The following is a 26,950-nucleotide window of genomic DNA, read 5'->3' as shown; positions in this document are numbered from 1 at the left end:
TTTTGCTAATTTAAAGAATTATGAAAAAAACTCTGAGAGCATTATAGTATTGTAATTTTGTCACAGTTTAAATAGCACAACAGTAAGGTAGTAACTGGATGGAAGGCTGCTAAAGATAACTTATATGTATCGTGTTTTTGAAAGTTTCCTTCTGGAGCTCGTGCATTGATTTCCTTCAGCATAGGATTAAACTCTTGATTGTTACTGTATTACATTATGGATGGGCTCTTCTGCACGGTGGAGAATATGGTGGCATGAATAGACATGAGTACAAATCAGCTCTTGGAAAACATGGGCAATTAATAAAGGAAACCAAAGGGAGTGGGCAGCAAGACTGAGAAGAGTAAAGTTCAAATATTAAGAACCTATGAAATCCTAGCAGTGCTAAAGGCTTGGTAAAAAGAAACAAATGAGTAAATAGTTCTGAGTAAACAGACAGTTCTGAGGAAGTAAATAGTTAATAAATTGAAGTGGGATTTGCATCTTAGAACCACAGTAAAATATGTTAGTTCTAACTATAAATAGGGACCATACCAAAAAGACATAAAACATACAAAATACAAAGAGACATAAAACATAACACGTAAGAGCATCAAAAGAAATGGGTAAGGAACTCTCTGAACCTGAACCATTCATTTTTAGTAATCTTTGAAGACTGGGCAATATTCAGGTAACTGGGGAAGAGCTGATATAGCTGTCTTTCAAAGGCAAATAAGACTTGGTGAACTGCAGGGGTATTATCTTTCATACGTTAACTGCTAAATCATGGGGAAGAGAGGAAACCTGCGGTATTGACATGGGAGGATAACTGGCAGCAAGTGTACATTAAGAGTCCTAGGATGCTCCCTTCAACTGGAAACCAAAATAGTAATACCAACAGGCATTTGGCCACAGAAGATATTCATGATGGGTTTTCTGGCTTGTGCCACCCAGCAGGTTAGACTGGATGATACAGCCAATCTCCTTTGGCGCTAAAATTCATAAAGTTTTGTGTCAATGCTACCCATTCTGCCCATTTCTGATTATTGAAGTTCCTGCGGCATCTTCCCTAACGAAGCAGACATCCAATCTGAGATCTCAGGCAAGTGAGTCTTCTTTTACATAATATACATTCCAATAGTCCTAGTTAAGATCTTTGTCTTAGGGCCATAACGAATTCTTAAATGTTGAACGGGCTATCCACTGATTCAACAGGAATGATTTTTACATAAATGCAAGATCCCTTTCTCTTTTGCCATGTGCTTTCCCAAGCAGAAGGGCAGCTCATTATGCAGCACAGGATGACAGATGCTGTTCAATATGATACTATTATTACTTGTGCTAGTTAAAGATTTGAATTTCCTATTTAGATGAAAATAGAGAATAAAGCATAAGAAGAGCAAAGCTTTCTGACATTACTGTGCCATGAAAGAAGAAAAGGGACAAACCTATGTTTTGATTTCTTAAATGTTGGCAAGAAGATCAGTTTCCAACAGTTGGCAGTTCTCTTCCAGTGCTATCCGAAGGTTTAGTTTGAGATTAAGGGTTCAGGGTCCAATCATAAAAATAGGGAAGATGTTAAGTAGGTTTTAGCGCATCCCTGAAGGGAAGAGTTTTAAGGCTTTCAATTAATGCAAAATCCACCAGAACAACATTGTTACTAACCTCTTATTAAGTAAACAGCTATTGGCAACTGCAGAAAAGGAGCATGATTTCTGATCACCCTAAAATACACTGAGTAAATTTTACAAATTTTGGTATGTTTACAACAGTTCAGTTTATTTTATCATTATTGTGATTCAATATGATGTTATACTTTCACCTTCATTACACCCTGAATCATACACTGACCTTCCTTTAAACGCATCTACCATGCCCTAGGCTTTGTACTATGTAATAAAAATGATGAAAATAATTGGGGTCAATTGAATTGACCTATAGTGGTTTTTACTGTTTTAAATCTGCACAGCTAAGATTTAAATTGGTGCAACAAGGGATCAGGATTTTGCCCATAGACCTGAACTGAGAGGCAGAAAATTGATCAGAAAAATTAATTTAAAAAAAACTTATCAAAACAGTGCATTTCTAAAACAAAGTAGATAACCCAGAAGGAATCTGAGATGCTGAAATTATTTTTTGGGGGCAATATGGCCATTTCATTCTGTTAATAATTCTGGTCAAGGCATCTTCTGGACAAACAAAAATATTGACACTGAAAGGTATTAGAATGATAATCTGAAAACTTGTCTGCATAGCATTAAGAAAAAAATAGCATGGAGCTTTGCTTGTTTTTTTCTGTTTCTGTAATTATGTTTAATTAATATAAAGTTAGCTCAGCTGAAAATAGTGCAGAGTTAAAGATGGCATGTTCTATGATGCTGTGACCTAAATCTAGGTAGCTTTAAATCGGGGTGTTTCTCGTTATTCAAACCTAGTTCTCAGTCTTCCTTCTGTCTTATCTCCACATGATTAACAAGAAAATCAAAATGTTTCTGGAAGGAGACATTTGACTGGGATACTTGGCTACCTATGGAACATCCCATCAACTCTTTGCCTATCCAAGGACACCAAAGCTCCTGAAACATGAGAGAAAGGTTAGAGCAGTACCTCTGCAATATTATTTCTTGTTCCTCAGAGAAGTCAGTATGGCTAGCAAAAGAAGATTTTTTGCAGATTATCGCTCTGAAAATTTAAGCAGCTAATCATAGTAAGGTGCTTTTCCTCTTAACCATCAAAAAGTGGAGTGAGATGGGCTTTTTTGTGAGTATCATGTTACAATCATACACTGGCTTTATTAGAATTTATTCTCTGCATGAAGGACTGGAATAGAAGTAAAGATTTGATTTCTATAGGCTCTGCTTCACAATGAAATGTATTTAGATAAAATAGAAAAAAAGCAGAGAAAAAAACTGAAATAAGGAACCTGCCATTTGACTTTCCTCAAGATGGATGCTATGCTTATTTGCCTTGCTGCTATTCTCCACTGAAACCTGTCTCCATTGTCCATCCACTGGGACTGGACGTCTCAGCTTTCTTCCACTGAAGACCTTTGAAAAATAAATTGCAAAATTTCAAGAACTTTTCAGGTGAACAGACCACTTTGATAGCATTTTGCAACAGCACAGACAAAAAATGATTTGTTGTGCGTATAGCTCACAGAAAAAGTCTGGTCTCCTTTTATTGTAAATCCGTTTCATTGCCATTGGCTTCAGTTTAGTTGCTTCTAACTTGCCAAGGCACAAGACTCCCTGTATTTTATTTTCTTCTGCTTGAAGAGAGCAAACCAGATTTCCAGTACACATTAATGGTCAGAATAGCATATGTGCCAGCTATTTGAACAGTGTGCCCCCGAGTTTTCTGTTTTCTTAGATACTCTGTAATGCTGCATGCACAAACATTAGGTTATATATATTTGAATGCAGATTACCCTATTAATCCCACCCAACTAGCCATCTAGATGTTAGGAGTCTGATCCAAGCTGGTTCTCTAGCTATACTCTATAGAGTGAGATCAGCACCTCTGCTAGCGTGGTTCTTTCCATCCTACGATAGGTGGGATAGACAAGGCTGTGGACATTCTGGTCTTTCTCCATAGAAAGAACAACCTAGGAAGCCTTGCTAGACAGCTTGCAATAGATCAAATCAATAGTACCCATAAAACAGTATTAACTTACAGTAGCCAAAGCTGTGTGCAGATAAGAATCGATAGTTTCTGGGCTGGCTAAAAGAGTCAAGTCTCAGCAAAATGTTAAATGACATGGTTGAACAGGAGAAGTAAATGTCTGGAATACTCACTTTGTGGCACACTCTCTTCAACTGGCTTCTCAAGCTTCCACCAAACAGAGAATGGAGTTGGATAGGCAGTAATGCAAACCATGTAAGAAAATTAAATCAAGAAGCAGACAGTTAACAGTAGAATGTCAGAGTACGTGATTGTAATAATTTACTAGTGCTAATGGCTGCTTCTGTATGAATGCCAATGCAAAAGGTAGAGAACACTCGTGCTTACCTCATATATAGGAAGAAACCCAAATACTGCACCAGCCTCTCTGTTTCCAGACTGAAAACTTTCCAAAGGTTGTCTATGAATCTGACCAAGGGAAGCCAAAGTCAGTGCATTACTAGCTGAAGATAAAAGGTAATGAAGGCATTACTTCTGTTATTGAATTGCATAATTGCATGGTAACATTCATGTTATCTGAAGAAAGGTATATCATTACAATGTGGAGACATTATGATTTATGCACAAGTTTTCTTGGTACTATGTAAAGGCTGCCTTGAACTTTTTTTTTTTTTAATTAGGAGGGGATCATTCTTCTGCTATAGAAAATGCATAACCAGCAAAATTCCAGCTTCCCAAGGGACACAAAATCAAGACAGTTACAGCAAATGCTTTTTATCACCTAAGTTAACACTAGTTTTAAACACTTGCTGAGTTCTCTCACCTATTAAGACCTTGGATAAGCTCAATAAAGGAATAAATTTCAGGGTACTTTTCAGGTTTGGTGGATGCATGCTATCAGAGGGCAGTGGAGGTCTAGCCAGGAGGTAATGGGGTAAGAACTCCCTCCTAGACCTCCCTTCATCACAGGGCTGTTAGTCTGGCTATTCTGTTGGGCTATGCAAATCACAAACACTTCAGCAGCCAGCTGGGAAATATGCAGATGAACAAAAATACCTCAGGTACCCTGGCAGTTCATCTACACTCACATGAATCTTGAGACTTACCTGTGTATTATACTTATGGACAGGGCAGGAAATGAAATGGTCATTGCATGATATAGCCATGATTTCACCTGAGGAGGCCAATTGATGGTCCTCCAAAAAGGAAAAAAAATGCACCTACAGCTTGAAATACTGCAAAGAACTTTGGTTTCCATTAAATTTGAAAACATAAGTTTAATTTGAAATGGTAAATTATACAGAGATTTTCTACTTAAATTTTTTCACAGTCTTACTAATACATTACTGAATGTGCTGCAGTAGTAACAGTTTAAGAGATACCACATCTTCAACAATGTAAAACATTCCTAAAAGAATTCGTTCCAGTGTCTGTCAATTATAAGCATTACTTATGTGCATTAATTACTAGGCATTGCCCATTTCAGAAAGACAGGATAACTGAATTGTGGTAAGCTAATTATATACTCCAGGAATTTGCAGAGCCCCTGAATAGCACACCCCTAGACTGTAGTGCAAACGGAAGTCCACTGTTTGTTCTGCTCTAAGGCAAATGGTAAGAAATAAAACCTTTTTCTCATCAAAAGATCAATCAGAAGGGGACTCCAGGGCCAACGTGTATTAAGTATCTTCTGCTATGAGACCTCCAATGAGTCCTCCTTTCAAATGACCAGGTAAAACCCAAAGCAGAGCCCACCTCTACTAACTTATGCTGCAATGTACTCAACCACTGACTTTGCTACAGAAAATTTCATGTTTTGTACCCAGCATCAACACATTTTTCCCACTAGCACTGTTCTCTCTTATTACACAGTGCTGTATCAGCAGGGGACCAATGATCAACTGCTGTTACTTTGTAGTGGATGCTCCTATGGCACAAAAGCAGCTACATCAGTTTCCCTATGATTTAAATGCAGGCTGCTCTAGAAACTGTGCAGCATTTGTGACTGCTATAACTGTGACTTATGGGAGCTTGTTTACTTGTTGCTGCCTTGGGGTGAAATGACAGGATGCCTCAAAGCTGCATGCTTGACTACCTTTGCTTAGCAGCAAGTAATCCACTAGCTTCAAATAATCAAGCATCCAGATGAGATGAGAGCTGCTCTTGGTATCCTTAGTGTCCCAGTAAGCAAGGACAAGTGAGAAAGGAAGACGTGGCTGGCAAGGCAGGGCAATAAACAGTAGAGAAGTGTGTTCTACTTACTTTCTTATCCTTTCACCCAAGGTACATTGGAAAAGTAGCTGGTCACATGGAGTAATGTCTTTTACTGACTACTGTTTAGACCTTAGCTGGCTGTGTTAGGATAACAGTGTAGTACACAGGAGACTCACAGTACCACAAATTTTAGGAGAGGATGTTGAGTTCATACCCCTTAGCAGCTGTTGGCCCTTTGGAGAAGAATGGTCAGAAAGGTGTTAATGAAAGCTTTTTTTGTTAAATGGTCATTGGATTTGTAACTTTTTCCATTTTCCAAATGCAAGAAAAAAATGTATTCATTCCCTTGACTTTTAAGGGCTAAGCCTGGTAACCATGGAGGAGCTCCACCATTATTCAGTGAGAGTTGTAGAAAGTATTCATAATAATATCTGAATTGACTCAGAACTCCTGGGTTCTGATTTTATGGGAAGCCTGAAAGAACTATTGAGCATAACAAGGGATTCACTGTTGTAGTATTTTCACACTTCCTTCAAGTAAACTTTAGGCTTTCTGTTGGAGCATGTGAAAATTCTAGCATTTTTAATACTGTCAAAGCAAACAAGTGAATTAGTGTGTGCTTCCTTCTAAATTGGAATCTGGAAATGTGAAATAATGAGAACAAGAACCAGAGAGGTTTCTTCAATCCCTCCATTTATGCATTTTTTTGTTCTAGCTTGTCCATTGAATGAGAAGGATATGCAGGGTTATTTATGGCTATTTTCCAAATGAGAAATCCAATTGCATTTCCTATATGATGCAGAGAACAGAAACAAATTTGTCATATATATTAGCTACCTTTGGAGAAGTCAAAGCTTGGAAAAACTTAAAGTCCTGAAATTTGTCCACATGTTCAGGCTCTTTTAAAACTGAAGGTGATCTGATCGGTGACTTCCACCTGTACACACAAGACAGAAAAATGTGATGCTCTTATCAAAATGGCAATTTTGTATGCAGCATTCTTACATAGCTCCAGAATAAAATTATTTTGAGGTATAATTATTCCACATATCTTCAAAATGTAATTTATATTAGGACCTTCATAGGTGTCATGAAGTAATTCACTAACACTTTGTGAACCTATGTTAATATAAAAAATACTAGTTACCACAACTGGGTGCTAACTTGCTCTCTGATAATGGCCTTTCAGTATTTCTGTCAGTTCTGACTACAATTCCTGTATGCTGCTTTCATAATAAAGGTTTCTTCTGGTCATATATCTGGTTTCCAAAGTTAATCACAAGAAGAAATGATCTAGAGTAGAGTGTCTGTTAGTGCAGATTAACACAGTGTAATTTTAATTATAAAAATTAAGTCAGAGCACAAAAGCTAGGGAGTTACAAACTACAGAGAGAAACCAAGACCTTTTCTATATGGGTCTATCTACCTGCCAGCATTTCTCAATAAATCACTCAATAGATCACAGTTTAAACTGTAAGCACCTATGCTATTCAGCTGGGTTTGTACTTTTCAGGTATATGCACATTTGGGTGATACCCGTTAACAGCATTTATAACTCGATTTGTTAAATGAAAATTTAAAATACTATCTTAGTGACTTATGTGACAGCTGTCCAATAAGCAAATTGTAGTAGCATCATGAAGATAATGCTGTGGAAGATGTCCATGCCCATGGCAGGAGGTTGGAACCAGATGATCTTTAAGGTCCTTCCAACCCAAACCATTCTATGTTTCTATGATTCCATAACTGATTTGACCCAAAAGAAGCTCCTATATCCTGTCAAGAACAAAGCCTAGCATTTGTAAGTAACACAGCCTTTTGAATGATGGTTGACTAGCTATCCATTACACTGTTTGGTACAATTAATCCAGAGAAATCAAGTTGCTCTTAAGGTGAGAGCACACAGACTATACAGAATGATAAGTCTGAAACTTTCTATTGTGCAGCATGTGGCTGCTTTTTTTTTTTTTTTTCCCCAGTTCTCTGCACAGTTAAGCAGGCTTCTCATTTGCTTCTTGTCTGTTTAATTAATGTGTTTTAAATGTATGCTAGCCATGCTCCTTTACTGAAATATTTGAAGGGTCCTCAAAAAGTAGTCACAGTTTGACGCAGTCATGTAATTTATGCAAAGTTTCTTTAAGGTTAGCTGGCCTAATTATAGTATCTTTGATTCCAGAGGTTTCAAACTAGTTGCTGACTATTCAAAAGACTACAAAGGTTAGTCCTTCAAACACAGCCAAGCACTTCTCTTTATTGATGAGTTACTGTTCTGACTTCAGTGGGACTATTCACGAGTAAGATTTCTATGTAGTAGTAAGTGTTAGCAGGATACCAACCTAAATGGGGTAACAGTAAAGCACCTTAGAGATTTCCCATTGTCCCAAAGTGCTTTGGTTAAAATAAAAGGCAGCCTAAAAATGCACATGGTATATGAAGCCTTATCAGCAATGTGCATGTTGCCTCTGAAGATTCCTGTTTCACTATTTACGTTCATTTGGTCAACCCACTAATTAATGAACCAGGGAGCTCCAGGACTGGAAATACGACTTCAGCTGGAGGGCCAAGGCTCTCTGGCTTGACTTGTAACTAACCAACATGCCTTGAGAACCCTACCTAGAAGGAGAGAGGTCCAGCACTGCTATTGAACACACAACATTTATGCCAGTGTCAGAACATCATTATCAGAGATACGCGAATGTATCCACAACATCCCAGCAAATTTTAGAAGACCATTTTTTAAAAATGAAAGATCAAACTGAGTTTAATCTTACAGAAAGATATGGGTTTGGTTTGAAACTATTCACATTAAGCTTTTTCAATAAATTTTTTGGGAAGCATATCAGCTTCTGGAATGGGAAGGGAAACAGGCTGCTAACCTGAACAGTGTATATACCATACAGACTCAGGCTAAAATCAGAGAGTAGTCATCACTATTGCTGAATTCAAATCCTGAACATCACCTAGTCATAACAATTAACATTTATCTATGCTGTGTAAAAATATTTTTTAAAAGGATTTTTCCAAATAGCTTATAGGAAATACTAATGTTTTTTCTGGCCTCCAGGTGAAATCTGCTTTTAAAGTATATTTTCAGAATTGTTCCCCCAATCACACATGTAAAATGTATGAGATCTTACTTGTCCCTGTCCAGCATCAGAGGATACTCAAACTTCTTATTTTTTTCCATATGTTTACTTTGCTCTTTAATTATAGTAGGAAAGGTATTAACATCACACGGCAAAATCAACCAGCTGATATCTGATAATTCAAACTTCCTGGGTTGTCCGACGTAACCAAGATAGTATCCGTTCACGGCATGCCAGAGCCTACAGACATAGTAGAAGCAGTGTCAAAGGACAGAAAGGAAAAATGGATACTTTTAGAAGTGGAACAAAAGTAACAAAATATCTGTCTACGTTATCAAGTTCTGCAGCACTATTTCTAGAGTTCAGTATGCTAGTCATAAAAGAAGTCAATGAGATTGAAGTTCACTGTTTATAATGTAAGTAACTCAAGAGTTAAAAAATCTTAGAAGGATGTTGTAAAAATCAGAAAACGAACAGTTCATCTTAATATCATGAATTGCTCCTACAGTAAGGTTCTGCCACCAAAGCAGGACCTACACAAAATTTCCTCATTGATTCCCCTAAAAACCCAAAACAAACTCCTTCAAATGTACTTGTCAGCCAAGAAGAAATTACAGTTGTCTATAAAGCATCTTCAGACTGCAATGATATAATTGCATAAGCATTGGTTAGATCAATGCTTAGGACCCATGTCAATTTAGCAAGTGTTGACAGCTAAAATAGAATTAGAACAGGGGGTTATTTCTAAAACGATGAGGCTGTTATGTATGCATTCAAGGTCACCTTGCTGGAAGAAAATGACAGTCTGCAAAAGGTCTGACTTCCTGAGAAAACTGAAAGTGTTACATTCAAAAACTAGTTCTTTCAGGTCCAGAGCAGAAAATGCATGCACCCAATGTTGTATTTTACTTAAGTTCTAGCCTATATACAAGTCCATCGAGAAGAACAACTTTGGAGATAGATAGTTCAACTGATTTGCCATAACAATAAGAAGTATTAGTCATTTTTGTACCTGACTGAACCATCAATAGATGCTGTCACTACCACGTTTTTCTCCTCTTCATGAACTAAGTCAACCACTTCAGCGGAGTGTGCCCTCCAGCAGAGCTCCTCCTTTATTTGCTGAGGGAAAAAAGAAACATAACCACATTTCAGGTAGTTCTGTATGCCATCATGGTTGCAAGCTTAGTGGATTTATCAGCATGGCTTTCTGAAAATTAAGAGGTGAAAAAGTAATCCCTCCATGAAACAGCCTGCAAATGGCATATGCTGGAAACACCACTCAGGGGAAATGGATAAATTCATTTTAATGTAGCCTCTTTGAACACAATGGAATAATGCTGACAGCATTTTACGTATGTTTTTCTTGTTTTTCACAGCATCAAGTTATTATTTCAAGCAAAAGACGTGACCTTTATGTGCAGGAAACATTTTTAGTCCCTGTAGAGCTCTGAATCCATTTTTCTCTATTTGTCTTATCGTGGTATACTGTTCAAGTTAAGAAAATCTGTCAGATTTTTCCTTACATTTTTACTATTTTCTGGATCTTCTAAGAATGAGGCAATGCTCCAGCGCATAATATATCCCTCTGTTCAAGAAAGGAAAAAGCAAAACATCAATAAATTTCATTAGATCTACACATTCACTAGTTGCTACCATATGCTCTTGGTAAACACTGGGCAGAATGAAGCAAAGATTACAGGTCAGTGAAAGTTATTTTAAGGTGAATGTCACTGTCTCATCGTCAAGCACAAAGCAGAAAATAATGGACCATTCATTAATATGCAAAGAAATATATATACTCTTTGTGAACAATTTGTCATTAACTGGACAGGTTTGAAATGGAAAGAACATAAAGTTTTTTCTTTAAATGAGTAAAAAATAAGATTCATCTTGTCAAGACAGCTATCTATTGCACAAACTAGCTATGAGAGCTTCCTGGGGATAAAACTGTTTTTCAGTCCTGGTAAAATGGATGAAGTTTGATTAATTGCATACATAATGAAAGCGTAATGTTTTACAACCTTTTAGGGCACTCATGTGAAACTAGAATCAAAGAACCATTTTCTTTAGGACTCACGACTGTTCAGTTTCCTGCCTAGGCTCCCTCTTTCCTGCTGAAGTTGCTTCTTATCTCTCATTTCTACTACTAGACAGGGGAATCTTTTGTGTAATTCCAACCTTCACACTAATTACATCTGGTTTCTAAGGCTGCGCGTTTGCAAGCAAGCAAGGAGGATGACAGAGAAGTTGACCTTTTCCTAACAAGGGAAAATCTGTAATAAGAGCAAGAAAGTGGTAGTAGCACTACAGATAGAAGGGTGCGGAAAACATGAAAAGCAAATACACATTGGCACAAGCACAAAAGTACAAAGGGAGAGTATCAGATAAATAGGTAATAAGGTAGATACTTTTCCACAACTAATTAAAATCCCGTTCAGTGCATGCTGCCTTCCTGAACTAATTTACTGATTTGAATCAATGAGTGGAAACTCCTCTTCATTTTCAGTATGAATGTCAATCTACTGCTCAGTTTTGAAACAAATGGGAAAAAACCTTGCTCCATCCAACTTCTGACAGCATAAGAGCAGGAAGCTGGCAGGAAACAGTTCTAATAGGTACTCTAGAAGAAAAGTGATGCATTAAAGTACAAAAATCTTGTATGACTGATACAGAAGAGGAAAATTGCCAGAGTGATTCTAAAGATTTAGAGGAGAATCACACAGCAGGTAAACTCTTGGACTTTCTGCCAAATGAAAGCCAGATTTGGTGTGACAAATTGTCTAACAATTAGCTGCTAACATAGACCACAAGTGCTTTTTTCCCATATATAGCAGTGTATTGCTGAAGCCATTACTGTGCACTCCATAACAGTGTCTGAATCATGGCTCTCGGTACAGCCACAGCTGTAGGTTTTTTATTTAGTTTTATTACCATGGATGTGAAATTTTTGCTTGTTCTTAGGAGTAATCTTTGCCCTTGTTATTAATACAGTAACTCAAATGAAAAGTAAATGCGGAGCTTGTGAATAAAGAAAATTGTGTGTCTTTTTACAAAAACAATTCTACTGATAATGCTATTAATGTCATGCTAAGCTTTAATCTACCTTCCTTTTATACCAGAAAATACCTTTTTCAATTATTTAATTATAGCTTTGATGGAGAAAGTCTGGCAGCATTTGGACTTTTCATTTCCATGTTTCTGCCACATCTACAGCATGCTATTTTGTGGTCCTACAAACTGTCCTGAACAGAATGACTAACATGTTTACTCACCCTTACTGCCTGCCAACAGCATTTTAGTGGAGATGTCTGTACATAGTGCTGTCAGAGGAACTGAAGGATATTTTGAAAATGGCAAAAGTTCTTTCACTAAGTTTCCCTAAAATAAATAAATAAACACATATTTCTCTTTATAATACCTACATGAAAAAAATAATCAGTGCGTCAGAAGTTGAGTCCCATTGATTTGATTATTACATTGATTTGAGTATTACTCAGCTCATATCTCTTCAGAAAGCAGCTAAAAAAGTAGTTTCCTGATCCACTGAATGATCAAGAGAGCTGAGATGTATTGTTGTTCTGGATTTCCATCTCTTCTACATCAAAAGAACAAGCTATTTCACTCTTCAAGCAATTCACAGTCTATCTGTATCTACCCCGACTTTACCACCTATCTCTCATTTGCTGTGGAATATCATCAATAAGCATCTCATTTGCTACCCAAATGCCTTTTCTTGCTGCAAATGGACTGACAACGTCTCCTTCACCAACTTGTTACATTTGTCAAGCAAGCATCTGTAGACTTTCTCCCTTACTGTCTCTTCAAGTTTGGGAGGAGGTGAGGGAGAAAGTCTTGCAGATAAGAAGAATGTTGACTGTGTCATTTATGTAATGATGGTGTCACTGTCATCTGAACTTGGGGATTCCTACAGGAATCTAAGCACACTAATGTATCAGCCATGAAGACAACAAAACCCAAAGTCCACACCTACTGTACCTGGGGGCATTTACCATCTTATTGTATTTTTGCATAAAACATCTGCAAAGCTAACTTACCATCTTTCTGGAAAATTCTCCCTATGACTTACTTTTGCTGGGATTCCTGTTAAAGCCTTACACGGCTGATGTTTTGTGATCACTGTCTGTCACAATGACCAATATTACCTACTACTGCTAACTGGCTTGTGCAATGTTGCAGAGATATTTCTCTTTTTCTGAGAGTAGGACACTGTGCGTTGCCATCATCCTTTCTTAGGAGGTAAATGATGTGGGTGAAAAATCAAATTCTAGACTTTCACGTAACTTTACAGTCAGTTTTTGTAATAATTATTTCAAATCATGTTTTTTTTCACTTTCTACTTGCCATTACTCTCTTCTACAGTTATTAAAGCAGAACTAATTTGTCCATGGAAGAAACTATTGACCAAAAAATGCAATAAAATATTTGCTGCTGCAATTACTAGTTAAAAAGGATATTTCCAAAGATTAGTTGAATTACATTCTCAATGGTACAGTCCCATCCCAAAGACATTCAGATAGTTACCTGAATACTCCATAGGCAGATACAGCCATTTTCATGAGCAGAAGCCAGTACTGGTGAGTGTTCTGCCACAGCTTTGGGTGGTACGCTTATCTTCAAGTACTGGATATTCTTATACTTACTTGTGTCTTTTGCTTTGGAACATAAATGATAATTCATTTTCTCAACAACTTTTACTACTGCTTTTGAATACACAAAAATTACATAACATTAGAAAAAAAGTAAATTTGAAAATGAACTCCATCATCAAGATGGCATTATTCTGAAAACAATACAGATATGGATAAAAGACAACTGAAAAGAAATTTGAACAATCTTCATGATCTTATCTAAAACAGCCGGCTCCATGATGTGGATGATCCTTATTTAGAGGACAGCAAAAGATTTTACAGAAACTGCAAGCACCACTGAGAGTGGAGGACTGCAATACAGTGGGCATCAGGACAGCTCAGGGGCAGTTCTGCAGCCTCTGCATGAGGCTGCTAAAGATTACTATAAATTCAGCAATGAAGTGAAGTTTAATAACTAAATGACACTTAACAATTCTGGAATCATAGAGTTTTATACTTACTTATCCAATTAAAAACTTTTGCTAAGTGCAAGGTGGTGCTCACAGAGAACCTTTTTTGAGTTCCTGTTGTGACTTCTCCAGAGCTGGAGATGCTGGGTGGGTCCCATGAAGGTCTTCAGTGAAATGGACATTCCGTGGATGCAGGACCTAACATGAGCATCTATTTCATTGAGCAGCTACAAGGCTTAGGGATATTCTGGTTTAAGGGCATGTTTTCTTTGCAAAATAAATTCAGCTTAAATCCACATTTCAGGTGATCAAATTTCTTGCTATTAGGAAAGTCTGCTTTGCAGCAGAGGATGTGTAAAGAATTCAGAAAAATCTAGAGGATTTACTTCTTGCAAATTCACTGACTCCATTTACACCGCTTTAACTCCTAAAGCACTTGGTCTCTCTTGTTTCTGTTGTTTTAAGGATATATACTCTAGGGAAGATCTTTCCTTCTAAAATTCCATCTGCTTTTGAAGATTTTGTCTGTGATGCCATTCACTCATACTTGACTCAAGTTGACTCTTGCTATACCATTTCAATAATTCGTTGTTCAAATATTTACATGGAAGAGAAGTGTGTACAATTGACATTCTCAAATTCTGAAAGGTTTTCAGCATCATGTCTATTTAGAAAAATCAGCAATTAAGCCCTTGCATATCCTGCATCCTGGCCTGACTTTTGGGAAATAACTGCAAATCAGGGCTAAGCAAAAGACATTGAGGTGTGTCATCCACTCCAATGGTATCCCAATTTTTCTAAAAAAAGTTTGCCAGACAAACTGACAAACTCAGTTTCTGTGGTAATCTGGGCAGAACTCATGGATCAGCAACAAAGAGAATGAAAAACAACATCTTTCCATACCTGTTGTTATTTGAATACTAATTTCATCACTTTTTACATTTTCCTAAAAGCAAGGAATAAAATGTAACAGAATTAGAAAATAGATGTTGGGTGTAACTACAGAACATTTTTCTAATTGAAATTATTTTAAGAACTTAATGTTTTTATTGAAAGATTGAAATATTCCCTAATTTCCATTCAATCTGGGACAGTACTGAGTGAAAACAAGAAACATTTCATATGAAGAGAACCAAATCACAGATGAACAAATCACAAATGAAATTAATTGGAATTTAGGAGCATGCTAAAATTAAATTTGGCTGAATGGCATTAATTTCTTAGGACAAGCAAAGTCAATCACTTACAGTCATGTGAATGGAATCTAGATCTCTTACTTAGAGAGTTTAATTTAGTATGTGCGTATAGTCTTGCTACTGCCTTGAGCAAAGATGAAAAAACTGCATAAAAGGTAGTAACATTTACTTACATCTTCAGTATAAGAATTATCATAGTCTTTCATTTGTGCCTTACTCTATAGGCTTCTGAGGATCCACAGTAGTCAGTATACTGGCCTCAAAAATTGCGAAGTCAAATAAGGCAAGAAAAACTATACAGCCATGAGTGAGGTATCTTAGAACAGGATAAGCCACTTCGATCTCATCCTACCTATTGATCTGTAAGGCTTGATGAGTTGGGCTTATGGGGATCTTTTCAAGAGCTGCAAATGTCTGTCCATTTTGTTATTCTAACAACTACATAGCACAAGATACTGTATAGTTTAGTTTGCGGATGACAGGCCTGTATCTACTTGGGAATCTATGAAAGTGCCACGCTCTGCTGAAACAAAATGCTGGAAAGAATCGGAGAGGTAGCAGGACTTTCCTCTTTTTGCCTACTTCCTATTTGTTGCTCTGCAGATATGGCATGTTTTTCTGGCATAAAAGGACAAAAAGTGTCACAAAAATCATAATGCTATCCTTAACAAAAAATACACAGATTGAGACACTGGCATCTTGATGATACATTTAAAAAAACTATCATACTGTCATTTCAAAGCAATGTATCCAAGCAAGTGTGGCTGCAATGTAGATGTTGTTCCACTTTTATTGAAGTACTTCATGACTGTCTATTTTACCTTCCCCGTTGAGTTCTTCTATACCCCCATTTGAAAGTCAGAATTGCTAGTGATAAGCATCTGACAAACACTTTGATAGTCAGCTATTCTGTGTATCACAGAGCCAGCTGCCCGCCAAAATGTATTCTTAATTCCCCACCTCATTCATCTTAGGTCAACAAAGTTCATTTCTCTGTAATTCTTGATATTTAGTTTTGTGCATAGCTTTATGGAGGGGTTTTAGTAAGCTAGATGACTTTAAAACCAAAACAAAAATGAAAACAGAAATTTGTTTTGAATGCTACCAAATCCACGAAGCCACTCCACCTACCTTATGTAGGTTGAGAGAACTGCTCCTGTGCTCTGGAATGACCCTGAAACCACGCCTCACAGTAGCAGTAGTAGAGGGCATGGAACTAATCTTCCTGTGTGAAAGAAATTATTGGAGATCACTGACATTCTTGAAGATACTGTTTGCTATCTGGAAATCAACATCATCCAGTGTAATAAAGCATAATAAAACAGTGCCTGAATTGACTAGACTGATTAGACTAAGGGTTGTTGGTGTTTTAGAAATTTATCCAAGTAACTAGGCAATATTTGCATATTAAACAGCCAGCCTTTCCTGTCAGGAGTTTTGAGCAAATTAAATCCATAGTAAATCAAAATTAACACTAGCGTTCATCCTCAAGAAGTGGAGGGGGAAAATTCAATGCCAATGGCTTGTTCTCTTTCATTTCACACAGTGCTTTGCTTTGCAAATAATTCTCAACTAATTATAGAAACTTATTTTCGATCTTTTAAGACAATGCTCAGAAATAAGATTCTGTGGAAGAAACTCAGGAAGAAAATTTGGATGTGGCCTTCAATGTTTGTGTTTCTAAGTCAAGAAAAGTTCCAACTGTGCTAATGAGAGATTCTTGCCACATAACTTACACCAGTGTCACAACTGCTCTGTTTTTGACAAAAATATCTGAATAACTGTGATAATGTAAAACCCATATGCAAAGTGCGCAGCTAGGGTAGCCCACTTAGAATCATAGAATAGTTTGGGGTGGAACGGGCCTTTAAAGGTCATCTAGCCCAATCTCCCTGCAATGCTCAGGGACATCGTCAACTAGATCAGGTTGCTCAGAGTCCCATCCAACCTGACCTTGCATGTTTCCAGGGATGGGACATCTACCACCTCTGGCCAACCTGTTCCAGTGTTTCACCACCATTATTGTAAAAAATTTCTTCGTTATATCTAGTCTGAATTTTTCCCTCTTCTAATGGTTTTGTCTATCACAACAGGCCCTGCTAAAAAGTTTGTCCCCATCTTTCCTGAAGGCCCCCCTTTAAGTACTGAAAGGCTGCTATAAGGTCTTCCCCGAGCCTTCTCTTCTCCAGGCTGACTAACTCCAACTCTCTCAGCCTTTCCTTATAGGAGAGCTTTTCCACCCCTCTGATCTTTTTGTGGCCCTCCTCTGGACCCACTTCAACAGATCCATGTCTTTCTTGTACTGAGGACTCTAGAGCCAGATACAGTAGTCCAGGTGGGGTCTCACCAGAGTGGAGCAGAGGGGCAGAATCACCTCCCTTGACCTACTGGCCACACTTCTTTTGATGCAGCCCAGGATACGGTTCGCTTTCTGGGCTGCAAGTGCTTATTGTCGGCTCATGTCCAGCTTTCCATCCACCAGTACCCCCAAGTCCTTCTCGGCAGGGCTGCTCTCAATCCCTTCACCTCCCAGCCTGTATTGATACCAGGGGTTGTCCCAACCCAGGTGTAGGACTTTGCACTTGGCCTTGCTGAGCCTCATGAGGTTCACACAAGCTCAATTCTCGAGCCTGTCCAGGTCCCTCTGGATGACATCCTGTCCCTCAGGCATGTCAACTGCACCACTCAGCTTGGTGTCATCTGCAAACTTGCTGAGGGTGCACTCTATCCCATTGTCTATGTCATTGATGAACAGTACTGGTCCCAATATGGACCCCTGAAGAACACTGCTTGTCACTGATCTCCATCTGGACATTGAGCTGTTGACCGCTACCTTCTGGGTGTGACCATCCAGCCAATTCCTCATCCACTGAACAGTTCACCCATCAAATCCATATCTCTCCAATTTAGAAAGAAGGATGTTGTGGGAGACTATGTCAATGGCCTTACAGAAGTCCAGATAGATGACATGCGTAGCTCCTCCCTTGTCCACTGATGTAGTCACTCCATCATAGAAGAACACTAGATTGGTCAGGGAGGACTTGCCCCTGGAAAAGCCATGCTGGCTGTTCTGCATCCCCTCCCTATCCTCCATGTGCCTTAGCATAGCTTCAAAGAGAATCTGTTCCAAGATCTTCCCAAGCACAGAGGTGAGGCTCACAGGTGGGTAGTTCCCAGGGTCCTCCTTTCTACCCTTTTTAAAAATGGGTGCAGCAATGTTTCACTTTTTTCAGTCACCAGCAACTTCACCTGACTTGACTTTTCAAATGTCAGAGAGTGGCTTGGCAACTACTTCAGACATTCTCTCAGGACCTGGATGCATCCTGTCAGGACCCATAGACTTAGGTATGTTCAGGTTCCTCAGGTGGTCACGAACCTGATCTCTTATAGTGGGAGGGACTTTGCTCTCCCAGTCATTTAGAGGACAAAAGGACAGCTGAGTGGAGTGGTAGAAAAAGGACGTATAATAAGGATTGATAAACTCTACAAAAATTTCAGGATGGGAAAGCTAATTAACTATTTGAACTTGAATTGATTACATACAAAGAAGATCTCAGTTTGAACAAGCTATCTTGGAGAAACATTACATCAGTGTACTACAACAAAGTTCCAAATGACTGAACCAGTCCTGGGGGAAGATAAAATGTGCCTTACCTGGAAAAGAAAGCACTAGGTACAAGGAATAACATGGCATTGACTCCAGATGCTTGAAGAACTGAAGCCTGGCTGTCTTCATTAATTTTACACCTGAAAATAAAGATGTTTGTACAGGGTGTGTCATATAAGTTGCCTATTGTTCCCAGAAAAAGTTGCAGACTTTATTTGTAATCTAAAAAATTAAACATTTCATTTCTCAGAATGTATGTCACCTAAAAGTTTTAGACACAGTTCTTTAGAATCGCTAATCAGGTCTGATGGATTAATGTCAGTGAAGAGTAGGTATAGAATGTGCCTGTGCCAGGAAAAACAAGAACCTGATGGAATAATGAAAACATCATTCAGCCAAATATTTTCTTGAGAATTGGTATTTAAGAGAAAAGTAAAGTAACTTATGTTGAAGTTAACTAGCTAAGTTAATGTTAGAAAAGTACCTTTTTCCTGGCATTCAAGCCAGTCATGTGAACCCTGGGTGGAATAGTCTACTTAAAAAGCATTGACTTCCCTGTCTTCCAGGCGTTCACATGAATTCCTCATATATGGGGAGGCAAAAGCAAAGGATGACAGAGCCAGAACTGCATTAAGTTTTGAGTATTTCCTGTGGTACAGAAAAAGTCAGCTCACTTTCTCACAAACATGCCAGTTTTACACATGAAGGATGCTGTGAAAGTATTGGTAGGATAGATAAATATTGACTTTGTATTGTCTTAAAAGGCATGTATTCCATCACCAGCACAGAAGTAATGCTGTGCTGCTCCACTCAGTCTAACCAGACATGTTGTAGCCGTTCACTTTCCTGATGTAGCAGCTTAATCTGCATGAGAATGTCTGGAAACATCCTACCCTCCCTTTTTGTTACTTTCTGTGAAAGGTTTTTACTCCCAGACCTCCAAAATCACTTCAGATTTTTCCTTGTTGAATGCAAATTCTAGTCTTCTAGGTATAGACAACAATACTGATAATGTAGCATATCTGCCATTATCATGCAAAGTGACATTATTTCCAGATGTCCTCCCAAACTTGAAACTTCCAAAATAAGGATGGTTCTACAGCTCACTAGCAGCCTCTAGTCAATGACAGAGCGACTCACATAGTGAGAGTTTCCTTCAGTGGCAGGGCCGAGTTATGTTAAAACACTATTCTTAATTACATCACCCCTTCATCAAATGAATCTCTGTCTTGATCACTTCTTCTACACGCAGTGTCAGAACTAGCTAGTAAAGTAATTTGCAGTGGGAGGGAGAGGGGACAGATAAATTGCTACTTTAAGTCCTGCTTGTCCATCACCCTTTACAATTGAGTATCTTAGAACTTCCAGTATGCCATTTGAAAAGTCTGTATGAAATATTGGACATCAAAATGCCTCCATGAAAGCAATACTTACAGGCATCTAACAGAAGCAGATTCAAAATCCCACAAAATTATTGTACCGTTTGCACTTCCTGTAGCTATCAAACTGCATCCTTCTACTTTTAAAACATCAAAACACTTAATTTCCACAGAAGGTACAAAATTCTACAAAGAACATTAAAAAAAAATTGAGTAGAAGCAATGTGGACACTAGAGAGTGAAATGTTTTAGCTGTTAACTTAATAAGATGCTTAAATTGACAGTGTATACAACAAGTGCATATTCAGTGTTATTTTAATAGTATTGTATTTGAGCTACACAGAAGCACCAGAAGGAAGCAGGGAATGATAATACTGGGAGAGTCCCTGCTGCAGAGGGTGGGGATCTCCATCTGCCAACCTGACCTGCTACGTAAGGCAGAGTTGCAATTAGAGCATGTAAAAACAGCTGTAAGAACTGAAGATTAATCAGAAGTAGGTGTCTACAGAGATACTCTAATCAGGTGAAAGGAATAAGTCACTGAACAGATGTATCCTACCTTTCCATAAACATCATCCAGATTTGTTACAAAGTTCATGAAATTATACAAAACAAAACTGAAGTCTCATGGACTATTCAAGTTAAACTGGGCAACAACTGAAACACAAATTTGGCATCTTATATTACCAAAGCAATAAGAAAAGAAAATGGAATCACTTTAACACCCAGCTTGATCTTTACATGCTGCTATTACTGAAGGTTAGTCTATCTATAGTAATGAACAGCATTTCATTTCTAGAAGAATTCATACAAGAACCTCAACTATTTTCTGCAGGAATGTGAAGTGTATGTTCAGAGCAACTGCTTCATCATGGCGACAGCCATGCAATGGATTATTAGGCAGAGATAGCCTTTAGAAACCATCACTCTCTTACATGGTTTATTTTAGACCTTCAGTGTACTGAAAAGTTTGGAACACTTACTTGGTTCTTATGCTGTCATTCAGACATTAAATCCTTGAGGGCATGGTAAACATTTTAGTTTCTAATCTTCTGTAAATGATGTGAAACTTTGAAGTGTTTCTCACCTCTGTATCAGTTTGCTGAGAACTGGGGTCAGACAGCAGCTGAATATCCGGAAAAAAATGGGTTTGTAAGGTGTCAGACTTCAATGACAGAGACACAACTGGATTCCCTCGTGGAAATGACACAGACTCAGGAAGCATCCATGTGACATATGATTGAACTGAGTTACCCTATTAAAATAATTGACTTAATGAAAGAGGAACGAAAGGATTTCTCTATTCATAAGAAAATGATCAGCAAGTGTGTGGCAAAAGCTTGTTCCTGTGCCAAACTACAAAAAGCATTACAGACTTCACCTACCATGTGTCCACACTGCAACTGAAGTGCCAGCCAGAGATATTCCAGCTCACTTTAAATTATCTGCTGTTATATTAGAAGCTGTCCAGCTGTGGAGCTCAGAGCTTTTGATTTTATGCAGTTTAACTACCCTCTTAAAGTCTCTTTAGTTATAGCTGCTTATTTTATTAACACTGCTAGTCTCCAGTTCATATTTACCATACCAGAAAAACTGGTGGTTGTTCCAATTGTGTGAGAAGAACAAGCCACGGTTCAGCCGTGGCCCTGGGTCACTGATTCCTCCCCATTGTGCCTAGAGGTGACTGGGAGTTACCCTGTTTGTCACAGTATACATTTATATTTCATGAATGGTTTAACATTTTCAGTAATAACACTTGGGGGCAACTGGTGCGATGCAGTATTTCAGAAAAATCTGGATATCAAAAGCAAACTCTCTATAAAATGGCTTTTTATTTTCAGGAGGGTTAAAAGTAACAAATGATTTACCAAGGTGACAGGTCTAACTGTATCATTTGTCTAATAAAACTTGTTACTTTTCCCCGCAACCTTTATTCCCTTGCACATAGTAGCTTTAAAGTTTCATAAGGAGAATTTTGTCCAAAGTAAAACATTCCAATTTGAGGAAGAAAATTCTAACCAGTCTCAGCTGCTGGTGAACTAGAAGCTCTTTAAACAGGGTAAACACTCTCTATAATAACAACAGTAGTATGTTAAAACTTTTACCTTTAAAGACCTACAACTACTGAAACCTCAATCACAAACAGACAAACATTCAGATGCCATTATAGTAAGTGCATGGAAAGAAAATATCAGAATGCTGGAAACCAGCAATGGACTAATGAACATATTAACACTTAGACAGTAAAGCAGAAAGCTAATTTGATGATATGCAGAAAATGGATTGTTCCTTGACAGCTTCTAAAGTTTGTCTACTAATTAATGAAAAAGTCTTATTTTACCTTGAAAATTAGGAGCTACCAAATGAAATTAGAAAAAAAAATTAATAATTATATAAGTATATTTGAAAAACCTGAATGATTTTCATCTTCCCACTCTGCTCCAAAACAAGAAGCACATGTTGACTCTCATCAGCCTTCAGATAAACTATCTTCAGCAGACGACACTCATCTTTGCTGTCCTGGGCCAAAGGCAAGGCTTTAACTTCCTGCCCACTTTCAAACTCCCAAATTTTCATGGTTCCTACACAAGGACAAGAAAGATATAGAGAAGGGAATTAAGTTTCAGCAATAACCTGTGCTACAAAGTCAGAAATTTTAACTGGATCAGACGGGAAAGGAGAAGAAAAAAGTAAATCCAATTGAAGATTCAGAGCTGGGTCACTGATCTTTTGAAAGATGCCACCAGAAAGCACCCTTAGAAACACAAAACTTACCCGAAAATGCCTTCACCACTAGCACCATCATTTTTCTATCTTTTTCCATGTCTGTTTCATGCTGCACCTCAAAGGATAAAAGTCCACTCCCTATCTCACTGCTGTTTCTGTACTAATGCCATCAGAGAGCAAGCAGAGTGGTGGGGCAGTCAGGCAGATGACTTCAGGTTCTGAGCTACAGCAGGAAGCAGAGGGACCTGGTTGCTGGACTTGTCCCACGGAGTTAGTGGGGAGAAGGAGCTAGAGCATTAAGTGAAGCAGTTACTACATATGACTCCACATTTCTAAGACTTGATAGCGTTCATCTTCTGTCATGCTCTTAAGATCCATAAAGGGTGGAGTCTCTGCACCCAAGCATAAATAAGAAACATTAGCCAGTATGCTGGATGGAAAAGGCCAGCTCCTCATTATGTTAGGTAGCTTTCATATATTTTAATACTTCAGGTGTGTACTCTTGAACATTCGGATGTAAGAAGAATTATTCAGCCATGTTACCAGATTACAAAATTATCAGAGTTTGCTGCAAATTCAGTGTAGCTCTTGCGTATTGGAGAGGTCTTTTCACATTACCTAAAAATGATGCATCCTTAATAACACAACCAAAAAGTTCAGGAAACACATATATTCTAGTGCTCAGTGCCTGCAGACACTACAAAATTGAAAAACTACCTTTCTCCATCTGTAGCCCTTCAGTTACAGTGTGGTACACAGGTCTAGGTTCCAAGTCCTGTGAGAAATCATCTTTTGAGACCAAGAGCTTTGCAGACAGTCTTCTAGAGAGCAATAGGCTTGCAAAGTACCAGAGCTCAATCAGCCAAGAATCACCTTTCTATGAATCACCTATCAAATAAAACCCTACCAAGAAAATCCTCCCCCTGCTGCCTTTTTCAGCTGTGCATTCCTTTCTATGCATACTTCCTCTCATCTTAGAAGAAAGCCAAAAGTCATTTCTCTGTCACTGAGACAGTCTAGGCAAAGAGTCCTGTCTGCTCGTGTCACGTGCCATTTTAAATAAATGCATTAAAAATGTGGTAATTGTTTAATTGCTTTACCATCACATGCCCCAGTAGCAAGATAAAAGCCATTTGTTTCAACGGCTGCACAGGTCACTTCAATATTCAGCCCATGAGCATCTTCAATCTGATATATTTGATATCCTGTTTCTAGATCCCACACCTGAAAAAATAAGATGGTAATTATTTGTACTACAACCTCAAAAACTCATCACACAATGTGTTCTAGTGTAATTGGAGAGATGAATATTTCCAAGAGCAAATTTTCACGTTCCATGAAATAGGTTCTCTGTTACAATAGCACACTACCGTGTTCTTTTACTGAAATACCAGTGTAATTTCCCTGAAAATCTCTCCCCAGAGAAGCAATTCAAGCAAGGGGAGACTCTATTTAGTATGCTATGGGAAAGACCCTTTTTATAGTCAGAGAGACTTGTTGCAGGGCAAAAGCAAAGAAATCTAAATAGAAAGAATGGTTAGAGCTATAATTTCTATGCTGAATATCACAATGAATCTTTTCATAAACATTTGGTCCAGAAATGTAGGAACAACTATATCTGATCATTATCTTATCCTTTTGGGAATTTGAACTGCCTTATAATGAAGCACCATTACCATTAAGTTTGGTTGCTGTAGTGAAATAGCTCAGATTCAACTGGATTTATGAAGTAGCCACTCATGTCATATGCACTGTCTGGATCTGATTTTCTGCAGCACCAAGTTCCTAAAACTATCTTGTAATTGTAATGGTGGCGTAGCCTTGGTGGTTTAAGGAAAGCAGGGTTTACAGTGAGAAGTAACATCTTTGCTGAGTGTATAAAATGAACAAACCTTTACACAAATGAGGCTTTCTCTGCAGGAATGACATGCATCACCAGCTGACCCAATAAGAGATGCAACCTCCCCCTACAAATCTTGTCATCTGACCCCACCAAGAGTTAATGAAAACTTGCAGGTCCTTGATACCCCTGACAATCATTGTCACGCTGTTAATTACACCAGTAACGATTCATTTTATTAATCTGTGGGTTTTCTGACACTTGCATGGCAACAACTTTTAGTGGTTCAAATGCAAATGGTAAAGTTAATAGGCAAATTGAATCTTCTCATGAATGTTTCAACACAAATAGAACTGTGATAAAAAGTGATAAAAGCTATGTCCATCACTTTATTTTTCTTGTTAACTGGCTATTATATTCAACACTTCTCCCTCACTGTATGAAATCCTTAAGGCTCAAAACAACATCTTCTATGGAATTATTTGAATGAGGAAAGGATCTACAGAAGGTCAGCAAATTGGCTCCAGAACTGCTAGCCAAATAGAAGCAGATCAGACAAAAGAATAAGAAGCAAAACAGGAGGTTAAAAATTCAGAGCTTATAGCTGAGGCACACTGTATGTGTCAATGAAACTTTTCAATTTTAGTGAAGAAAGGTGGTATCTTTTACACAACCCTGCTTTTACAAAGTGACTTTTTTCATGTTTTATACCAATCCATAGAATGTCTAAAGTACACATTTATATTCTACTAAGCTTACTGGGACTCAAGTACTTCCTAAACTTTAAAGAGAAGCTATCAGATATGCCTTCCAAATTGAAGAATAATGTGTAATTGTGCTTGCACGAATTGCTGATTGAATGTACAGTTTGACATCATGGACGTTTTCCATTGTAGCTCCTAATTAGCCAATGGACTTTCACTACTATTGCTATACTTGCAAGAATCCATTGCAGGAACAGGTGAAGTGTACCTGTTCAGCCAAAGGAAATAAAATTACAACTAAATACAGCACCTCTGAAGCCTTGCTCAATCTGCCTGGTACTTGCAGTGCAATTATGTCAGTGCAGGTCAGGGAAGTAATTTTCTGACAAAAGTAATGCTGCTGAAACCAACTAGTTTATTCATCATGGCTACTACTTCCCTGGAGAATTTGAGCACAAAAATAGCCACAAAACCAACACTTTGAATAATAAACACTAATCACTTATCTTATTGCCCAGTAACTTCTTTGTAACAAAAAAAGCTGAGACTTTTCCAGTTTAAATGGTGACAACTTACACTCACCTTTAATATTGACTCAGAGCAGATAGTGAGAATCTGGTGAAAAGCCCTGTTGTAAACCAGAACATTGATTCTTTTCTCATGTGTCTGTGGCATCTGTCTTGTGGCTTGTATCATATGAGTTAGGGAATAAATATTAATGACAGTTGAACCTGCACAGGGTGAGAAGAGCGAGAATATATAGATTTTGTGTATATACCAGTTACTTTTCCTGGATTCAAAAAGATTTAATGTAACCATAGGGTTCATTTGAGTTCTTCTGAAGAGGATAAGGAATATTGTCTGTTTCTTGAGAATAGCTGTTCTCTAAACCAGAAAACAGTCACATGTTCGCCACACAAAGCACCAGTTAAACAACGGCTAAGTATCTGCCTTAAACAACCACCTGTGCACCTTTGATGGGATTGATACCCTGACTCCAAATCATTAGGAGCCATAAATCCCCCAGTCCCAGAGTGAGTTGGCATGGAACGGAATGAACTCAGATAAATAAAACTCTAACCAGCAGATCTATCACTAAAATAAATTCTGGTATCCGCTTTCTTAGAGATAAAGCAATTCCATCTGCAGGCAATGACAATGTCTTTCCAGTATCCTCCTTTATATGGCACTGCAGGTCTCAATGGTGTTTTCCAGACACCTTCCAGTGCTAATCAGAAGGGTTGCAATGACAGCGAGGCAGATGGGGAAGACAAGACAAAAGAAAGGACAGATTTTTTACAACACAGGCTCACAAGCCAGACTACACATGCAGCCTCCCATTACAATTCTGGTCTTACTGCAGTTCTACCAGCAGAGGAGCAGCAGTCAGCAGTGAGTAGGCAGCAAAGGATGAAATAGCCTATTACGTGGCAGAAGTCCAGACATAGAGGCCAGCAGCTTGGAAAAGGCACAGAAGGAAAGCTGTGGCAATATTCAAATGAAGCATGAAGGTGAGCTGTCATTTATGGATGTTA

The 26,950-nt window shown here is 38.1% G+C and overlaps 1 protein-coding gene across 1 annotated transcript in view; it reads right to left on the bottom strand.

Moving 5' to 3' along the window:
• Nucleotides 1-3,930: 3,930 nt before the first annotated feature.
• The window catches only part of WDR64 (WD repeat domain 64), a 60,387-nt gene continuing 37,367 nt past the window's right edge, over nucleotides 3,931-26,950 (bottom strand). Inside the window, exons 12-26 of the mRNA XM_074161590.1 lie at nucleotides 25,998-26,146; nucleotides 23,972-24,095; nucleotides 22,557-22,726; nucleotides 21,232-21,399; nucleotides 20,200-20,330; nucleotides 18,813-18,905; nucleotides 16,290-16,383; nucleotides 14,866-14,908; nucleotides 13,446-13,576; nucleotides 12,176-12,281; nucleotides 10,427-10,488; nucleotides 9,913-10,022; nucleotides 8,952-9,140; nucleotides 6,652-6,751; nucleotides 3,931-4,068 (exon numbers count right to left, since the gene is read on the bottom strand). Of these exons, the coding sequence (XP_074017691.1) occupies nucleotides 3,931-4,068; nucleotides 6,652-6,751; nucleotides 8,952-9,140; nucleotides 9,913-10,022; nucleotides 10,427-10,488; nucleotides 12,176-12,281; nucleotides 13,446-13,576; nucleotides 14,866-14,908; nucleotides 16,290-16,383; nucleotides 18,813-18,905; nucleotides 20,200-20,330; nucleotides 21,232-21,399; nucleotides 22,557-22,726; nucleotides 23,972-24,095; nucleotides 25,998-26,146 (1,808 nt within the window). The remainder of the gene's footprint in view (nucleotides 4,069-6,651; nucleotides 6,752-8,951; nucleotides 9,141-9,912; nucleotides 10,023-10,426; nucleotides 10,489-12,175; nucleotides 12,282-13,445; nucleotides 13,577-14,865; nucleotides 14,909-16,289; nucleotides 16,384-18,812; nucleotides 18,906-20,199; nucleotides 20,331-21,231; nucleotides 21,400-22,556; nucleotides 22,727-23,971; nucleotides 24,096-25,997; nucleotides 26,147-26,950) is intronic.

This window comes from Numenius arquata, chromosome 2 (genome assembly GCF_964106895.1).
Source record: "Numenius arquata chromosome 2, bNumArq3.hap1.1, whole genome shotgun sequence".
NCBI lineage: Eukaryota > Metazoa > Chordata > Aves > Charadriiformes > Scolopacidae > Numenius > Numenius arquata.
This window is presented reverse-complemented; position numbering and strand designations above follow the sequence as displayed.